This window comes from Oncorhynchus mykiss, chromosome 15 (assembly GCF_057628025.1).
Source record: "Oncorhynchus mykiss isolate SJ-2025 chromosome 15, ASM5762802v1, whole genome shotgun sequence".
Lineage (NCBI taxonomy): Eukaryota > Metazoa > Chordata > Actinopteri > Salmoniformes > Salmonidae > Oncorhynchus > Oncorhynchus mykiss.
Window position 1 is genome coordinate 86,421,818 of NC_143036.1, and position 16,185 is coordinate 86,438,002.

Sequence of the window (16,185 nt, forward strand, 5' to 3'; positions counted from 1 at the left end):
GGTGCTTCAACAAAAGTACTGAGTAAAGGGTCTGAATACTTAAACATATTTAAAAAATTACAAAATAAATTCAGTTTTTGCTTTGTCATTATGGGGTACTGTGATGTCATTATGGGGTATTGTGATGTCATTATGGGGTATTGTGATGTCATTATGGGGTATTGTGTAGATTGATGAGGGGAAAAACAACTTCCTCAATTTTAGAATAAGGCTGTAACATAACAAAATGTCAAGAGGTCTGAATACTTTGAATGCACTGTATGAGCCCAAACCCGGAAAAAATAAATGATTGTGCTGTTATACAATACATGACACAAAAAAAGATAACTGGTATAGCCTAAATTAAACAAATTCAGAGTTAGCCTACAATTATAGTGAATTTGTATTTGATTAGTTTAGTGTTTTATGGTCGAGATGGTTTAATGATGCTGAAGATTCACAATATGTGCCCAGGTGACAAGACAGTGGATTATAGTGGAGATGGTTTGATGATGCTGAAGATTCACAATATGTGCCCATATAGGGCTGTGGCGGTCATGACAGCGTCTCATGGTAATTGACCGTTAATCAACAAACATGTTTAGCATCTCCAGGCCTCCACACATACAAGCCGCTGATTGGAACATCTACATTTAGACAAGTTGACCATAATCCACTGTGATGTTCATGCCCATATTGTAAATCAGCGTCATTAAACCTCCTCGACCCTAAAACTGTCTTGTCATCCGAGCCCTAACCAGCACACAGGAGAGAACACACCAAGTAAAACCTAGGCAATATACAGTGGTCCTCAGTTCCAATGCCAGACAGACAGTGTGCTGTGTTGTTTCAGGGTGAAAGACATCAAGAGTGTGTATCTGGACTCCACCTTTTACGACCCTCGCTTCTACCAGATCCCCAGCAGGGTGAGTGTGTGGGATTCTGAGAGAGCGAGAGAGAGCTACACACAGAGAGAGAGAGAGCTACACAGAGCGAGAGCTAGAGAGAGAGAGAGCTACACAGAGAGAGAGAGCTCTAAACAGAGAGAGAGAGAGAGCTACACAGAGAGAGAGCTATAGAGCGAGAGAGGGGAGAGCTAGAGAGAGCTACAGAGAGAGAGCTACAGGGGGAGAGAGAGAGAGAGGGGGGAGAGAGAGAGCTGCAGAGTGTGTGTAGGAGACGTGTCTACATGCTATCCGGGGGCTGGTACAGGACTGTGTGTGTGTGTTTAGGAGACGTGTCTACATGCTATCCGGGGGCTGGTACAGGACTGGGTCAGTAGGAGTGTGTACCATACAGTGTGGCTGAATTGTAAAGCTGCATATGGATATGAATACCTCTTCACTAACCTGGGGGACGAGTTTCACACACAGGTAGGTGACCAACACTTAAAACCTCTTAAGGATCCCCCCCCTTTTTCAATTTCCACCTAAAATGACATACCCAAATCTAACTGCCTGTAGCTCAGGAAGCAAGGATATGCATATCCTGAAGCAAGGATATGCATATTCTTGGTACCATTTGAAAGGAAACACTTTGAAGTTTGTGGAAATGTGAAATGAATGTAGGAGAATAACAATACAAAGAAAGATAACTTTTTTTTGTACCATTATCTTTAAAATGCAAGAGAAAGGCCATAATGTATTATTCCAGCCCAGGTGACATTTAGATTTTGGCCACTAGATGGCAGCAGTATGTGCAGTTTTAGACTGATCCAATGAACCATTGCATTTCTTAAAAATGTTGTATCAAGACTGCCCAAATGTGCCTAATTTGTTTATTAATAACTTTAAGTTCATTACGGTGCACTCTCAAACAATAGCATGATATTCTTTCACTGTAATAGCTACTGTACATTGGACAGTACAGTTAGATTAACAATAATTTAAGCTTTCTGACAATATCAGATATGACTGTTCTTGTTACTTACAACCTCATACTAATCACATTGGCCTACGTTAGCTCAACTGTCCCATGGATGGGACGCCGATACCAAATAAGATTTATTTTAAACATACACTTTGTTAAGCATGACAAATAATGACACATGATGTGTTGTAGATTCATGTCAAAAGCCTGGACATGTTTAAGAAGATGCCAGAGATTCTGAGTCATGTGACCACGGATCGAGCCACTCAGATCCATGCCTGCCGTCACCCCAAGGTAACGCTGTTACACGCCCCCTTTCTCTTAGAAACCCCTAACCAATGGAAACATGTTGTTGTGTAGGATGAGGAGCCCTAACCAATAGAAACATGTTGTTGTGTAGGATGAGGAGCCCTAACCAATAGAAACATGTTGTGTGTAGGATGAGGAGTCCTAACCAATAGAAACATGTGTGTAGGATGAGGAGTCCTAACCAATAGAAACATGTCGTTGTGTAGGATGAGGAGTTTGTTCCTGCCAGCAGGCTGCCGTGTGGCTCCTCGGCATCAGATGGAACTCCTCTAAGCATCATCAGTATCAAACCCTCCACTATGTGGTTTGGAGAGAGAACACAGAGGACTAAGGTTATCGTCAGGTACACACACTCAGAGAAACACACACACACACTCACACTCAGAGAAACACACACACACACAGAAAAACACATACACATTATCTTACACAGATGTGTAATGTTTTCAGGACAGGTGCCAGTTCCTACAGAGCCTGCTTTTCCTTCCACTCATCCTACTCTGAGGTGAGACACCTGCCTGCCTATCTGTCTGTCTGCCTCGGTCTGTGCCTGTCTGCCTCTGTGTGTGATACTCTTCTCTTCTTCCTGTTTTCAGATAAAAGACTTCCTGTCTTATCTCCAGCCAATCAACATCTACCCCAGTGTCATTCCTATTGGCCGAACTCACGCTGATGTCACGGAGCTGTGAGCCAGTCATCCTCTATACACTGAATGTCTTCTCTACACCGAAACTCCCTAATACCCCAATCCCCAACATGCCCCAACCCCATTATGCCCCAACCCCCATTATGCCCCAAACCCCTAATACTCATACCAACATGCCCCAACCCCATTATGCCCCAACCCCCTAATAACCCAACCCCCCTAATACTCCAACCCCCCAACCCCAATACCCCCCAACCCCCATACCCCAACCCCTTACACTACGAAACAAAGTTAAATGATATAAAGAATGATAGTAAAAAGCTTTGGGGAACCTTAAATGACATTTTTGGGATAAAAAGCCAACTCTGCTCCTTCATTCATTGAAACAGATGGCTCATTCATCGCAACCTACTTGAATTACTTTTCATTGGCAAGATAAGCAAACTTAGGGATGACATGCCAGCAACAAACACTGACACTACACATCCAGGTATATCTGACCATATTATGAAAGACAATAATTGTACTTCTGAATTCCATAAAGTCAGTGTCTAGGAGGTGATTATTGTTGTCTATCAACAACGACAAGCCACCAGGGTCTGACAATCTCGATGGAAAGTTACTGAGGATGATAGCAGACGATATTGCCACTCTTATTTGCCACATCTTCAATCCAAGCCTACTAGAGAGTGTGAGCCTTCAGGCCTAGAGGGAAGCTAAAGTCATTCTGCCACCTAAGAATAGTAAAGCCCCCTTTACTGGCTCAAATAGCCGACCAATCAGCCTGTTACCACCAACCCTTAGTAAACTTCTGGAAGAAATGGTGTTTGACCAGATACAATGCTATTTCACCCTAAACAAATTAACAGACTTTCAGCACGCTTATGGAGAAGGACATTCAACAAGTACAGCACTTACACAAATGACTGAAGATTGGCTGAGAGAAATTGATGATAAAATGATTGTGGGGGCTGTCTTGTTAGACTTCAGTGCAGATTTGGACATGATTGATCATAGTCTGCTGCTGGAAAGACATATGTGTTATGGCTTTACACCCCCCTGCTATAATGTGGATAAAGAGTTACCTGTCTAACAGAACACAGAGGGTGTTCTTTAATGGAAGCCTCTCCAACATAATCCAGGTAGAATCAGGCATTCTCCAGGGCAGCTGTTTAGGACCCTTGCTGTTTTCAATTTTTACTAACGACATGCCACTGACTGAGTAAAGCCTGAGTTTCTATGTATGCGGATGACTCATTATACACATCAGCTACTACAGCGACTGAAATGACTGCAACACTCAACAAAGAGCTGCAGTTAGTTTCAGAGTTGGTGGCAAGGAATAAGTTAGCCCTAAATATGTCTAAAACTAAAAGCATTGTATTTGGAACAAAACACTCACTAAACCCCAACTAAATCTTGTAATAAATCACGTGGAAATTGAGCAAGTTGAGATGGCTAAACTTCTTGGAGTAACACTAGATTGTAAACTGTCATGGTCAAAACATGTTGATACAACAGTAGCTAAGATGGGTAGAAGTCTGTCCATAAGAAAGCTCTGCTCTACCTTCTTAACAACACTATCAACAAGGCAGGTCCTGCAGGCCCTAGTTTCTACCTTCTTAACAGCACTATCAACAAGGCAGGTCCTACAGGCCCTAGTTTCTACCTTCTTAACAGCACTATCAACAAGACAGGTCCTACAGGCCCTAGTTTCTACCTTCTTAACAGCACTATCAACAAGGCAGGTCCTACAGGCTCTAGTTTCTACCTTCTTAACAACACTATCAACAAGGCAGGTCCTACAGGCCCTAGTTTCTACCTTCTTAACAGCACGATCAACAAGGCAGGTCCTACAGGCTCTAGTTTCTACCTTCTTAACAACACTATCAACAAGGCAGGTCCTACAGGCCCTAGTTTCTACCTTCTTAACAGCACGATCAACAAGGCAGGTCCTACAGGCCCTAGTTTCTACCTTCTTAACATCACTATCAACAAGGCAGGTCCTACAGGCCCTTGTTTTGTCGCACCTGGACTACTGTTCAGTCGTGTGGTCAGGTACCACAAAAAAGGACTTAGGAAAATTGCAATTGTCTCAGAACAGGGAAGCATGGATGTTCACAGAGAGCGAATATTAATAAATATTCATGTCAATCTCTCCTGGCTCAAAGTGGAGGAGAGGTTGACTTCATCACTACTTTTATTTTTGAGAGGTATTGACATGTTGAATGAACCGAGCTGTCTGTATAAACTACTAGCACATTGCTAGGACACCCATGCATACCCCACAAGACATGCCACCAGAGGTCTCTTCACAGTCCCCAAGTCCAGAACAGACTATGGGAGGCGCACAGTACTACATAGAGCCATGACTACATGGAACTCTATTCCACATCAGGTAACTGATGCAAGCAGTAGATTTAGATTTTTTAAAAAACCTTATGGAACAGCGAGGACTGTGAAGCATTACAAACATGGGCACAGACACATGCATACACACTAACACACGCACTATACATACACATGGATGTGGTAGTGGTGGAGTAGGGGCATGAGGGCACACAGTAGGTTGTGAAAATGGTATAAACTGCCTTCAATTTGCTGGACCCCAGGAAGAGTAGCTGCTGCTTTGGCAGGAATTAATGGGGATCCATAATAAACCTCAGGAAGAGTAGCTGCTGCCTTGGCAGGAACTAATGGGGATCCATAATAAACCCCAGGAAGAGTAGCTGCTGCCTTGGCAGGAACTAATGGGGATCCATAATAAACCCCAGGAAGAGTAGCTGCTGCCATAATAAATACAAATACCTTAGCCGGCCAACCCCCTTACACCCCAGCCCTTACCCCCAACACCTTAAAGGCGTCAGCATGCTTCAGTTCGTTGGGTTCAACTAGCTGGGTGACCAGGCTAGTTGAACACGGCTAGCTGTACCCGGCTAGCTGAATTCAACACGTGTGCTCCATAAATCCCTTAAAAGACCTTCGCTTGAAAAACATCAATAGTACGGTTTGTCCATTGAGACGCCGTAGCCATTATACACTTCCTCAAAATAATCAGAATCAACTCAAGTTGTCAAAATTAGTCGCACAAATTCACATTTAACTAAAATGTTTGGTGCAGAAAAAAATTGTATGAAAACGAGTTCTCTCGTTGAATGACAATGACTTTATTGAAGAATCCCTACTGTTGACGTAGGGGTCAGGACTACCTGACATGATGACTCCTTGCTGTCCCCAGTCCACCTGGCCGTGCTGCTGCTCCAGTTTCAACTGTTCTGCCTTATTATTATTGGACCATGCTGGTCATTTATGAACATTTGAACATCTTGGCCATGTTCTGTTATAATCTCCACCCGGCGCAGCCAGAAGAGGACTGGCCACCCCACATAGCCTGGTTCCTCTCTAGGTTTCTTCCTAGGTTTTGGCCTTTCTAGGGAGTTTTTCCTAGCCACCGTGCTTCTACACCTGCATTGCTTGCTGTTTGAGGTTTTAGGCTGGGTTTCTGTACAGCACTTTGAGATATCAGCTGATGTACGAAGGGCTATATAAATACATTTGATTTGGTTGACGTAGGGGTGTAGACTTCGGCTCCGAACTTCGGCTTGTCTCCAGAGAAACATTGTGCCTGAGCAGCCAAAAAACTCTGATGTCCAAAACAAACAAACGCCCCAAAATGTTAACATAATACACTGAACAACAATATAAACACAACCATGTCAAAGGTCTGACTGAGTTACAGTTCATATGAGGAAACCAGTCAATGGAAATGCATTCATTAGACCCTAATCTATGGAGGGTATCTGGCGTGGGTCAGAGAACCAGGCAGTATCTGGCGTGGGTCAGAGAACCAGGCAGTATCTGGCGTGGGTCAGAGAACCAGGCAGTATCTGGCGTGGGTCAGAGAACCAGGCAGTATCTGGCGTGGGTCAGAGAACCAGGCAGTATCTGGCGTGGGTCAGAGAACCAGGCAGTATCTGGCGTGGGTCAGAGAACCAGGCAGTATCTGGCGTGGGTCAGAGAACCAGGCAGTATCTGGCGTGGGTCAGAGAACCAGGCAGTATCTGGCGTGGGTCAGAGAACCAGTCAGTATCTGGCGTGGGTCAGAGAACCAGGCAGTGACCACCATTTGCCTCAAGCAGCGCGACACATCTCCTTCAGAGTTGATCAGGCTGTTGATTGTGGAATGTTGTCCCACTCCTCTTCAATGGCTGCGCTAAGTTGCTGGATATTGGGCAGGAACTGGAACACGCTGTCGTACACGTTGATCCCAGACATGCTCAATGGGGTGACATGTCTGGTGAGGATGCAGGCCATGGAAGAACTGGGACATTTTCAGCTTCCAGTAATTGTGTACAGATCCTTGCTACATGGGACCGTGCATTATCATGCTGAAACATGAGCTGATGACGGTGGATGAATGGCACGACAATGGGCCTCAGGATCTGTGCACTCATTGTCATTGATAAAACGTAATTGTGTTCGTTGTCTGTAGTTTATGCCTGCCCATATCATAGCGCCCCATAGTGACAGTGGGGTTATGTTCACAACGTTAACATCAGCAAACCACTTGCCCACACAACACTATAAAAGCTATCTGCCAGGTACAGTTGAAATCACGATTCCTCCGTGAAAGCACATTTCTCCAGCGTGCCGAACTGCAGTCAGGTCAAGACCCTGCTGAGGACGACGAGCACACAGATGAGCTTCCCCAAGGCGGTTTCTTATAGTTTGTGCAGAAATTCTACTGTTTCATCAGCTGTCCGGGTGGCTGGTCTCAGATGGTCCCGCAGGTGAAGAAGTCAGATGTGGAGGTCCTTGGCTGGTGTGGTTACACGTGGTCTGCGGTTGTGAGGCTGGTTGGACGTACTGCCAAGTTCTCTAAAATGACGTTGGAGGCGGCTTATGGTAGAGAAATTAACAAATGATCTGGCAACAGCTCTGGTGGATATTCCTGCAGTCAGCATGCCAATTGCATGCTCCCTCAACATGAGAGCTCTGTGTTGTGTGACAAAACGGCACATTTTAGAATGGCCTTTTTATTGTCCCCAGCACGAGGTGCACCTGTGTAATGATAATTCTGTTTAAATCAGCTTCTTGATATGCCACACCTGTCAGGTGGATGGATTATCTTGGCAAATGAGAAATACTCTAATAGGAATGTAAACAAATCTATTCACAACATTTTAGAGAAATATGCTTTTTTTGATGCATTTGGAACTTTTCTGGGATATTTTATTTCAACTCCTGAAACATGGGACCAACACTTTACATGTTGTGTTAATATTTTTGTTCGGTGTATGTGTATGAACTCTACCGTACTGTTTCGGCTGGGAAGCATGCGGATGTCTTAACCCTTAGACCCAATGCTGTTGAATCCATGACAGGACTGTGGAGAATTAGGCCTGTTTGTGTTTGTGTTGGGAAAGTATTCAGACCCCTTCACCTTTTCCACAGCCTTATTTCCTCATACCCCCATAATAACAAAGCAAAAACAGGTTAAGACATTTTTGCAAATGTATCAAATATTTAAAAAATATGACATTTACATAAATATTCAGACCCGTTACTCAATACTTTGAAGCACCTCTGTCAGATTACAGCCTAAAGTCTTCTTGGGTATGATGCTACAAGTTTGGCACACCTGTATTTGTGGTGTTTCTCCCATTCTTCTCTGCAGATCCTCTCAAGCTCTGTCGGGTTGGATGGGGAACGTCGCTGCGCAGCTATTTTCAGGTCTTTCCAGAGCTGTTCGATCAGGTTCAAGTCCGGGCTCTGGCTGGGCCACTCAAGGACATTCAGAGACTTGTCCCAAAGCCAGTCCTGCATTGGCTTGGCTGTGTGCTTAGGGCCGTTGTCTTGTTGGAAGGTGAACCTTCGCCCCAGTCTGATGTCCTAAGGATCTCTCTGTACTTTGCTCCGTTCATCTCTCCCTAGATCCTGACTAGTCTCCCAGTCCCTGCCGCTGAAAAACATCCCCATAGCATGATGCTGCCACCACCATGCTTCACCGTAGGGATGGTATTGTCCAGGTGATGAGCGGCGCCTGGTTTTCTCCAGACGTGACACTTGGCATTCAGGCCAAAGAGTTCAATCTTGTTTCTCATGGTCTGAGAATCCTTTAGCTGCCTTTTGGCAAACTTCAAGCGTGCTGTCGTGCCTTTAACAGAGGAGTGGCTTCCGTCTGGCCACTCTACCATAAAGGCCTGATTGGTGGAGTGCTGCAGAGATGGTTGTCCTTCTGGAAGGTTAACCCATCTCCACAGAGGAACTCTGGAGCTCTGTCAGAGGGACCATCGGGTTCTTGGTCACCTCCCTGACTGGGCGTCCAGCTCTAGGAAGTGTCTTGGTGGTTCCAAACTTCTTCCATTGAAGAATGATGGAGACCACTGTGTTCTTGGACCTTCAATACTGCAGATATCTTTTGGTACCTTTCCCCAGATCTGTGCCTCGACACAATCCTGTCTCGGAGCTCTACGGAGGATTCCTTCAACCTCGTGGCTTGGGTTTTGCTCTACCTGTCAAGTGCGAGCCTTTCCAAATCATTTACCACAGGTGGACTCCAAGTTGTAGAAACATCGATGATGAATGGAAACAGGATGCACCTGAGCTCAATTGAGTCTCAGAGCAAAGGGTCTGAATACTAATCAGGTCTGACCCTGATGTGAATCAGCTTTCTGTGTAGATGGATTGAATAATTGTTTTCCTCCATTGTAGAATAAGACTGTAACCTAACAATATGTGGAACAAGGAAGGGGTCTGAATACTTTCCAAATGCACTGCATTTGTTACCGTGTGTGTGAATGTGTAACCGTATGTCTCCAGGTTGAAGTCTATGTGTAGGGACGTGTCCTCTTCAGCTGTGATCTACAGACCTCTGGGAACACTGAAACGCACCAGACCAGAGCAGCACACCCACGGTGAGACTCTCTCTCCTGACCACAGCCAGCTATCCCTTCCAACCATCCTTTCTACATTATTTCACTGCTTTGTGATTGCCTCTGTTGTTTATACCAGATGTGGACTGTGCCGATTGGCTGTTTGAGGGGGCGGACCTGGCCCCTGTCAGGAAGAGGGTGATGATGCAGGAGGCCACACCCACAACGCTCCCTAACCGCCCCGACGAACCTCTACCCCTAACACACATACCTCTCATCACAGGAGACTACATGGACTGTACCGAATCTAATGATGATGATGAGGAGGAGAGAGACCTGGAGGAAGAAGAGAGAGGTGGGGAGAGAGACGAGGGGTCTGTGTCTAATTCTGGCACCCCTCCTCCTCGCTGGGAGGAGTTTTTCACCACAGAGATACTGACGGACAGCCAGACCAGCCAACCACACTCCTGCTCGCACACAAGCCCCTCTCACTCCACACTCACAGGCTCCCAGACCCCAGAGCTGTTTGTTGATGACTCCGCCAAACTCCCCTCGCCGTCAATTCCTCTCTCGGTTGGGCGAGGCCTGAGTCAGGCTGAAAGCATGCTCATCCAATCAGAAGACCGGTGTCAGGGAGATGCATTGACCAATCTGGATGCTGGGGGGGAGGAGAGTGGCAGCCACACTCACCAATCAGAGCCAACGGAGTCTCAGGTGTCATCGGACTTTGACATCCCGTCTACGCCGGATTCACACACACCTGGACCAGACGACCTCAGCGATCTGTACAGGAGACTGGCCGCTGGAGAGGAAGTGGTCACCAGGACAGGAAGTCAGTCCCTCTGACCCCATCTACCTCTTTGTATATAGACAGAGGGAAGAGGAAGCGAGACATTCCACCCACTAGTTTCTTCTGATTCATATACAGTCAATGAGCTGAACAGACCAAACCCAGCTGCTAATGCATTGGTGCCTATGGGTAAGCAATCACAGCAGACCGGAACTTTGTGGCCATGATATACAGTAGCTTAGTAATGTCCGAAACTTAACTCTGATCATTCCATCCAGGTGACCACTTTAAAATGGTGGAAGCCCTCAATGTCCAGGTTATATGTAAGAGGAGTCCATCTCTGTTATAGAGTTCATGGTTTTTCAATGGATGATTGTGGGTTCTTGACAATGTCTTCCTCACCCGAAAATAATTGACTTGAAGTTGGACAAAGACAGACAATTGATTAATGCATATATACACGATTTCATGTGTGGGGCCATAGCATTATCTACACAGACCATACCCATGCCCTACTTTGTTATAGAGACACCATAGTCATGCCCTATATACACATGTGCCTGCTGCACACCTGGCCTATCAGGGCCAAGAGAAACCACAGCTACTCCTCGACCACCCTGTGAAATGTTCAGTAGGGAACACAGTAACATAGTCTCTCAATTGGAGTCTGCTCCTGCCAGGCTAACGCAGTTCTGAACTGTAGAGAATAAAGTCTGTTGTAGCTGTTCTGAACTGTAGAGAATAAAGGAACTGAGTTAAACCATAATGTCTTTATTTAAACTTTAAAAGGAACTTCAACAACAAGTATAGTGACATTAACTTGGAGCTCGTGGTGAAATCAGGAGGCTGCTGATATACTGATGGCTTCAGTCTTCCCACTGTTCTGCTCCACACAGCTCACATGGAGAGACCCGTCCCTGAAACACACACAGGTTACACACACACACCAGTCCAAATACAAGGTCCAGTCCACAGCTGAAACACACACACACACACAACGGTCCAAATACAAGGTCCAGTCCACAGCTGAAACACACACACACAACGGTCCAAATACAAGGTCCAGTCCACAGCTGAAACACACACACACAACGGTCCAAATACAAGGTCCAGTCCACAGCTGAAACACACACACACAACGGTCCAAATACAAGGTCCAGTCCACAGCTGAAACACACACACACAACGGTCCAAATACAAGGTCCAGTCCACAGCTGAAACACACACACAACGGTCCAAATACAAGGTCCAGTCCACAGCTGCTGCTGGGTGTTACCTCTTCATGGTCACCACGGCATCAATGTCATGGTTGTCCTCTTTGGTCTCCAGGTCTCTCAGAACAATCTGCAGATAAGAGAGATCTGTTGGTTCTCTGGTGAAGGGGTTGTGTGTGTGTGTTTACGTACCTTGGCCAGTCTCGGTGGTTCTCTGGTGGAGGGGTTGTGTGTGTGTTTATGTACCTTGGCCAGTCTCTCTGGCTGCTCTGTGGTTTTCTGGTAAAGCTCCAGACAGAGGGATGCCAGGCGGCCAGGACCAGACAGGATGTGATGTCGCCGAGCAGGAAGGGGCGTGCCCGAGGGGAGGAGCACAGAGAACACCTCAGCCCCTGTTTCATCCACCTCCTGTCAATCACACAGATTAGCCAATCAGAAGCTACTCTATTAGTCACTGATCTGTGTGTGTGTGTGTGTGTGTGTCTGTGTACCTTGAGCAGAATGTCTGAGACACAGGCTTCCACGGTAACAGACTCTGGGGAGGAGCCAATCTCCCGCCCGACTAGAAGGCCCGCTTCCATCGCTGCGCCGACCGCTATGACCTCATCAGGAGGGGCGGAGCTGAGCAGCTCCACGTCAGCGAACAGATCTTTGATCATCTGCTGCAGCCGAGGAATCCTCGCAGAGCCCCCGCAGAGAACCACCTGGAACATACAATGTTAAACCCCCCGCAGAGAACCACCTGGAACATACAGTGTTAAACCCCCCGCAAAGAACCACCTGGAACACAGTGTTAAACCCCCTGCAGAGAACCACCTGGAACACAGTGTTAAACCCCCTGCAGAGAACCACCTGGAACATACAGTGTTAAACCCCCTGCAGAGAACCACCTGGAACACAGTGTTAAACCCCCCGCAGAGAACCACCTGGAACACAGTGTTAAACCCCCTGCAGAGAACCACCTGGAACACAGTGTTAAACCCCCGCAGAGAACCACCTGGAACATACAATGTTAAACCCCCTGCAGAGAACCACCTGGAACACAGTGTTAAACCCCCCGCAGAGAACCACCTGGAACACAGTGTTAAACCCCTGCAGAGAACCACCTGGAACACAGTGTTAAACCCCTGCAGAGAACCACCTGGAACAGTGTTAAACCCCCGCAGAGAACCACCTGGAACACAGTGTTAAACCCCTGCAGAGAACCACCTGGAACACAGTGTTAAACCCCCAGCAGAGAACCATCTGGAACACAGTGTTAAACCCCCAGCAGAGAACCATCTGGAACAGTGTTAAACCCCTGCAGAGAACCACCTGGAACACAGTTAAAATGGAGAGGGGGGAGTTCTATGCAGGGTGGGCCTGGGAGGGCATATGAGAATATGGTCATCCCTACTGCATGCACTAGGCTGTGTGTTGGAGCGTGTCCCTGGCTATCTATCTGTAATGATGTCTGAGTGATGGAGCGTGTCCCTGGCTATCTATCTGTAATGATGTCTGAGTGATGGAGCGTGTCCCTGGCTATCTATCTGTAATGATGTCTGAGTGATGGAGCGTGTCCCTGGCTATCTATCTGTAATGATGTCTGAGTGATGGAGCGTGTCCCTGGCTATCTGTAATGATGTCTGAGTGATGGAGCGTGTCCCTGGCTGGCTATCTGTAATGATGTCTGAGTGATGGAGCGTGTCCCTGGCTATCTATCTGTAATGATGTCTGAGTGATGGAGCGTGTCCCTGGCTATCTATCTGTAATGATGTCTGAGTGATGGAGCGTGTCCCTGGCTATCTATCTGTAATGATGTCTGAGTGATGGAGCGTGTCCCTGGCTATCTATCTGTAATGATGTCTGAGTGATGGAGCGTGTCCCTGGCTATCTATCTGTAATGATGTCTGAGTGATGGAGCGTGTCCCTGGCTATCTATCTGTAATGATGTCTGAGTGATGGAGCGTGTCCCTGGCTATCTATCTGTAATGATGTCTGAGTGATGGAGCGTGTCCCTGGCTATCTATCTGTAATGATGTCTGAGTGATGGAGCGTGTCCCTGGCTATCGATCTGTAATGATGTCTGAGTGATGGAGCGTGTCCCTGGCTATCTATCTGTAATGATGTCTGAGTGATGGAGCGTGTCCCTGGCTATCTATCTGTAATGATGTCTGAGTGATGGAGCGTGTCCCTGGCTATCTATCTGTAATGATGTCTGAGTGATGGAGCGTGTCCCTGGCTATCTATCTGTAATGATGTCTGAGTGATGGAGCGTGTCCCTGGCTGGCTATCTGTAATGATGTCTGAGTGATGGAGCGTGTCCCTGGCTGGCTATCTGTAATGATGTCTGAGTGATGGAGCGTGTCCCTGGCTGGCTATCTGTAATGATGTCTGAGTGATGGAGCGTGTCCCTGGCTATCTATCTGTAATGATGTCTGAGTGATGGAGCGTGTCCCTGGCTATCTATCTGTAATGATGTCTGAGTGATGGAGCGTGTCCCTGGCTATCTATCTGTAATGATGTCTGAGTGATGGAGCGTGTCCCTGGCTATCTATCTGTAATGATGTCTGAGTGATGGAGCGTGTCCCTGGCTATCTATCTGTAATGATGTCTGAGTGATGGAGCGTGTCCCTGGCTATCTATCTGTAATGATGTCTGAGTGATGGAGCGTGTCCCTGGCTATCTATCTGTAATGATGTCTGAGTGATGGAGCGTGTCCCTGGCTATCTATCTGTAATGATGTCTGAGTGATGGAGCGTGTCCCTGGCTATCTATCTGTAATGATGTCTGAGTGATGGAGCGTGCCCCTGGCTATCTATCTGTAATGATGTCTGAGTGATGGAGCGTGTCCCTGGCTATCTATCTGTAATGATGTCTGAGTGATGGAGCGTGCCCCTGGCTATCTATCTGTAATGATGTCTGAGTGATGGAGCGTGCCCCTGGCTAGCCATCAATAAAAAAAATAAACATGCCGTCTCCTTAATATAAGGAATTTGAAATAATTTACACTTGATACTTAAGTATATTTAAAACCAAATACTTTTAGACTTTTACCCTGGTATTTGACTTGTCATTTTCTATTAAAAAGGTATCTTTACTTTTACTCAACTATGACAATTGGGTACTTTTTCTACCACTGAAATCAGTGGACTCATTGAACACAACATATAGGCTACTGGAGGCCTTCATTGAACACCACATATAGGCTACTGGAGGCCGTCATTGAACACCACATATAGGCTACTGGAGGCCGTCATTGAACACCACATATAGGCTACTGGAGGCCTTCATTGAACACCACATATAGGCTACTGGAGGCCTTCATTGAACACCACATATAGGCTACTGGAGGCCATCATTGAACACAACATGTAGGCTACTGGAGGCCATCATTGAACACAACATGTAGGCTACTGGAGGCCTTCATTGAACACAGCATATAGGCTACTGGAGGCCTTCATTGAACACAACATGTAGGCTACTGGAGGCCTTCATTGAACACAACATATAGGCTACTGGAGGCCATCATTGAACACGACATATAGGCAGGCTACTGGAGGCCTTCATTGAACACGACATATAGGCAGGCTACTGGAGGCCTTCATTGAACACGACATATAGGCAGGCTACTGGAGGCCTTCATTGAACACGACATATAGGCAGGCTACTGGAGGCCTTCATTGAACACAACATATAGGCAGGCTACTGGAGGCCGTCATTGAACACGACATATAGGCAGGCTACTGGAGGCCTTCATTGAACACGACATATAGGCAGGCTACTGGAGGCCTTCATTGAACACGACATATAGGCTACTGGAGGCCATCATTGAACACAGCATATAGGCTACTGGAGGCCTTCATTGAACACAACATATAGGCTACTGGAGGCCTTCATTGAACACGACATATAGGCTACTGGAGGCCATCATTGAACACAACATATAGGCTACTGGAGGCCTTCATTTGACACGACATATAGGCTACTGGAGGCCTTCATTGAACACGACATATAGGCTACTGGAGGCCATCATTGAACACAACATATAGGCTACTGGAGGCCTTCATTGAACACAACATATAGGCTACTGGAGGCCTTCATTGAACACGACATATAGGCTACTGGAGGCCTTCATTGAACACGACATATAGGCTACTGGAGGCCATCATTGAACACAACATATAGGCTACTGGAGGCCTTCATTGAACACAACATATAGGCTACTGGAGGCCTTCATTGAACACGACATATAGGCTACTGGAGGCCTTCATTGAACACGACATATAGGCTACTGGAGGCCTTCATTGAACACGACACATGATAAAACATGCCGTGTTTGACAGCATCTCCCACTTTGATAGTTCAGAGTCTGTGGTGGTGAACATTCCAGAGTGTTCTTTACCTCTAGTGGGTATTTTTGGTAGCAGTTCATCTGTTTTCCACAATGCCACATTAAGAGCTTCATCCACACATTGTGGAGAATAGCCTCTTCTTAGAAACCTATTGTCCATCTCCGCTGCT

At 46.4% G+C, this 16,185-nt stretch overlaps 2 protein-coding genes across 9 annotated transcripts in view; one reads left to right on the forward strand and one right to left on the reverse strand.

Annotated features, from left to right (window-relative positions):
- dclre1c (DNA cross-link repair 1C, PSO2 homolog (S. cerevisiae)) overlaps window positions 1-11,228 on the forward strand; it is a 27,776-nt gene extending 16,548 nt beyond the window's left edge. For 4 of the 6 annotated variants that reach the window (XM_090201491.1, XM_090201489.1, XM_090201492.1 and 1 more), the window contains exons 7-14: window positions 833-905; window positions 1,212-1,352; window positions 2,041-2,142; window positions 2,364-2,500; window positions 2,608-2,662; window positions 2,754-2,842; window positions 9,626-9,720; window positions 9,818-11,228. In XM_090201491.1, coding sequence (XP_090057617.1) covers window positions 833-905; window positions 1,212-1,352; window positions 2,041-2,142; window positions 2,364-2,500; window positions 2,608-2,662; window positions 2,754-2,842; window positions 9,626-9,720; window positions 9,818-10,524 — 1,399 coding nt within the window. In that variant the 3' untranslated portion in view covers window positions 10,525-11,228. The remainder of the gene's footprint in view (window positions 1-832; window positions 906-1,211; window positions 1,353-2,040; window positions 2,143-2,363; window positions 2,501-2,607; window positions 2,663-2,753; window positions 2,843-9,625; window positions 9,721-9,817) is intronic. The other 2 variants (XM_090201494.1, XM_090201490.1) reach the window with 1 other exon arrangement.
- Window positions 11,224-16,185, reverse strand: part of hspa14 (heat shock protein family A (Hsp70) member 14) — a 22,403-nt gene continuing 17,441 nt past the window's right edge. For 2 of the 3 annotated variants that reach the window (XM_090201502.1, XM_090201505.1), the window contains exons 10-13: window positions 12,174-12,386; window positions 11,929-12,090; window positions 11,745-11,812; window positions 11,224-11,385 (exon numbers count right to left, since the gene is read on the reverse strand). In XM_090201502.1, the coding sequence (XP_090057628.1) occupies window positions 11,307-11,385; window positions 11,745-11,812; window positions 11,929-12,090; window positions 12,174-12,386 (522 nt within the window). In that variant the 3' untranslated portion in view covers window positions 11,224-11,306. Of the gene's footprint in view, window positions 11,386-11,744; window positions 11,813-11,928; window positions 12,091-12,173; window positions 12,387-12,641; window positions 12,857-16,185 lie in introns of those variants that run through there. The other variant, XM_090201503.1, reaches the window with a different exon arrangement.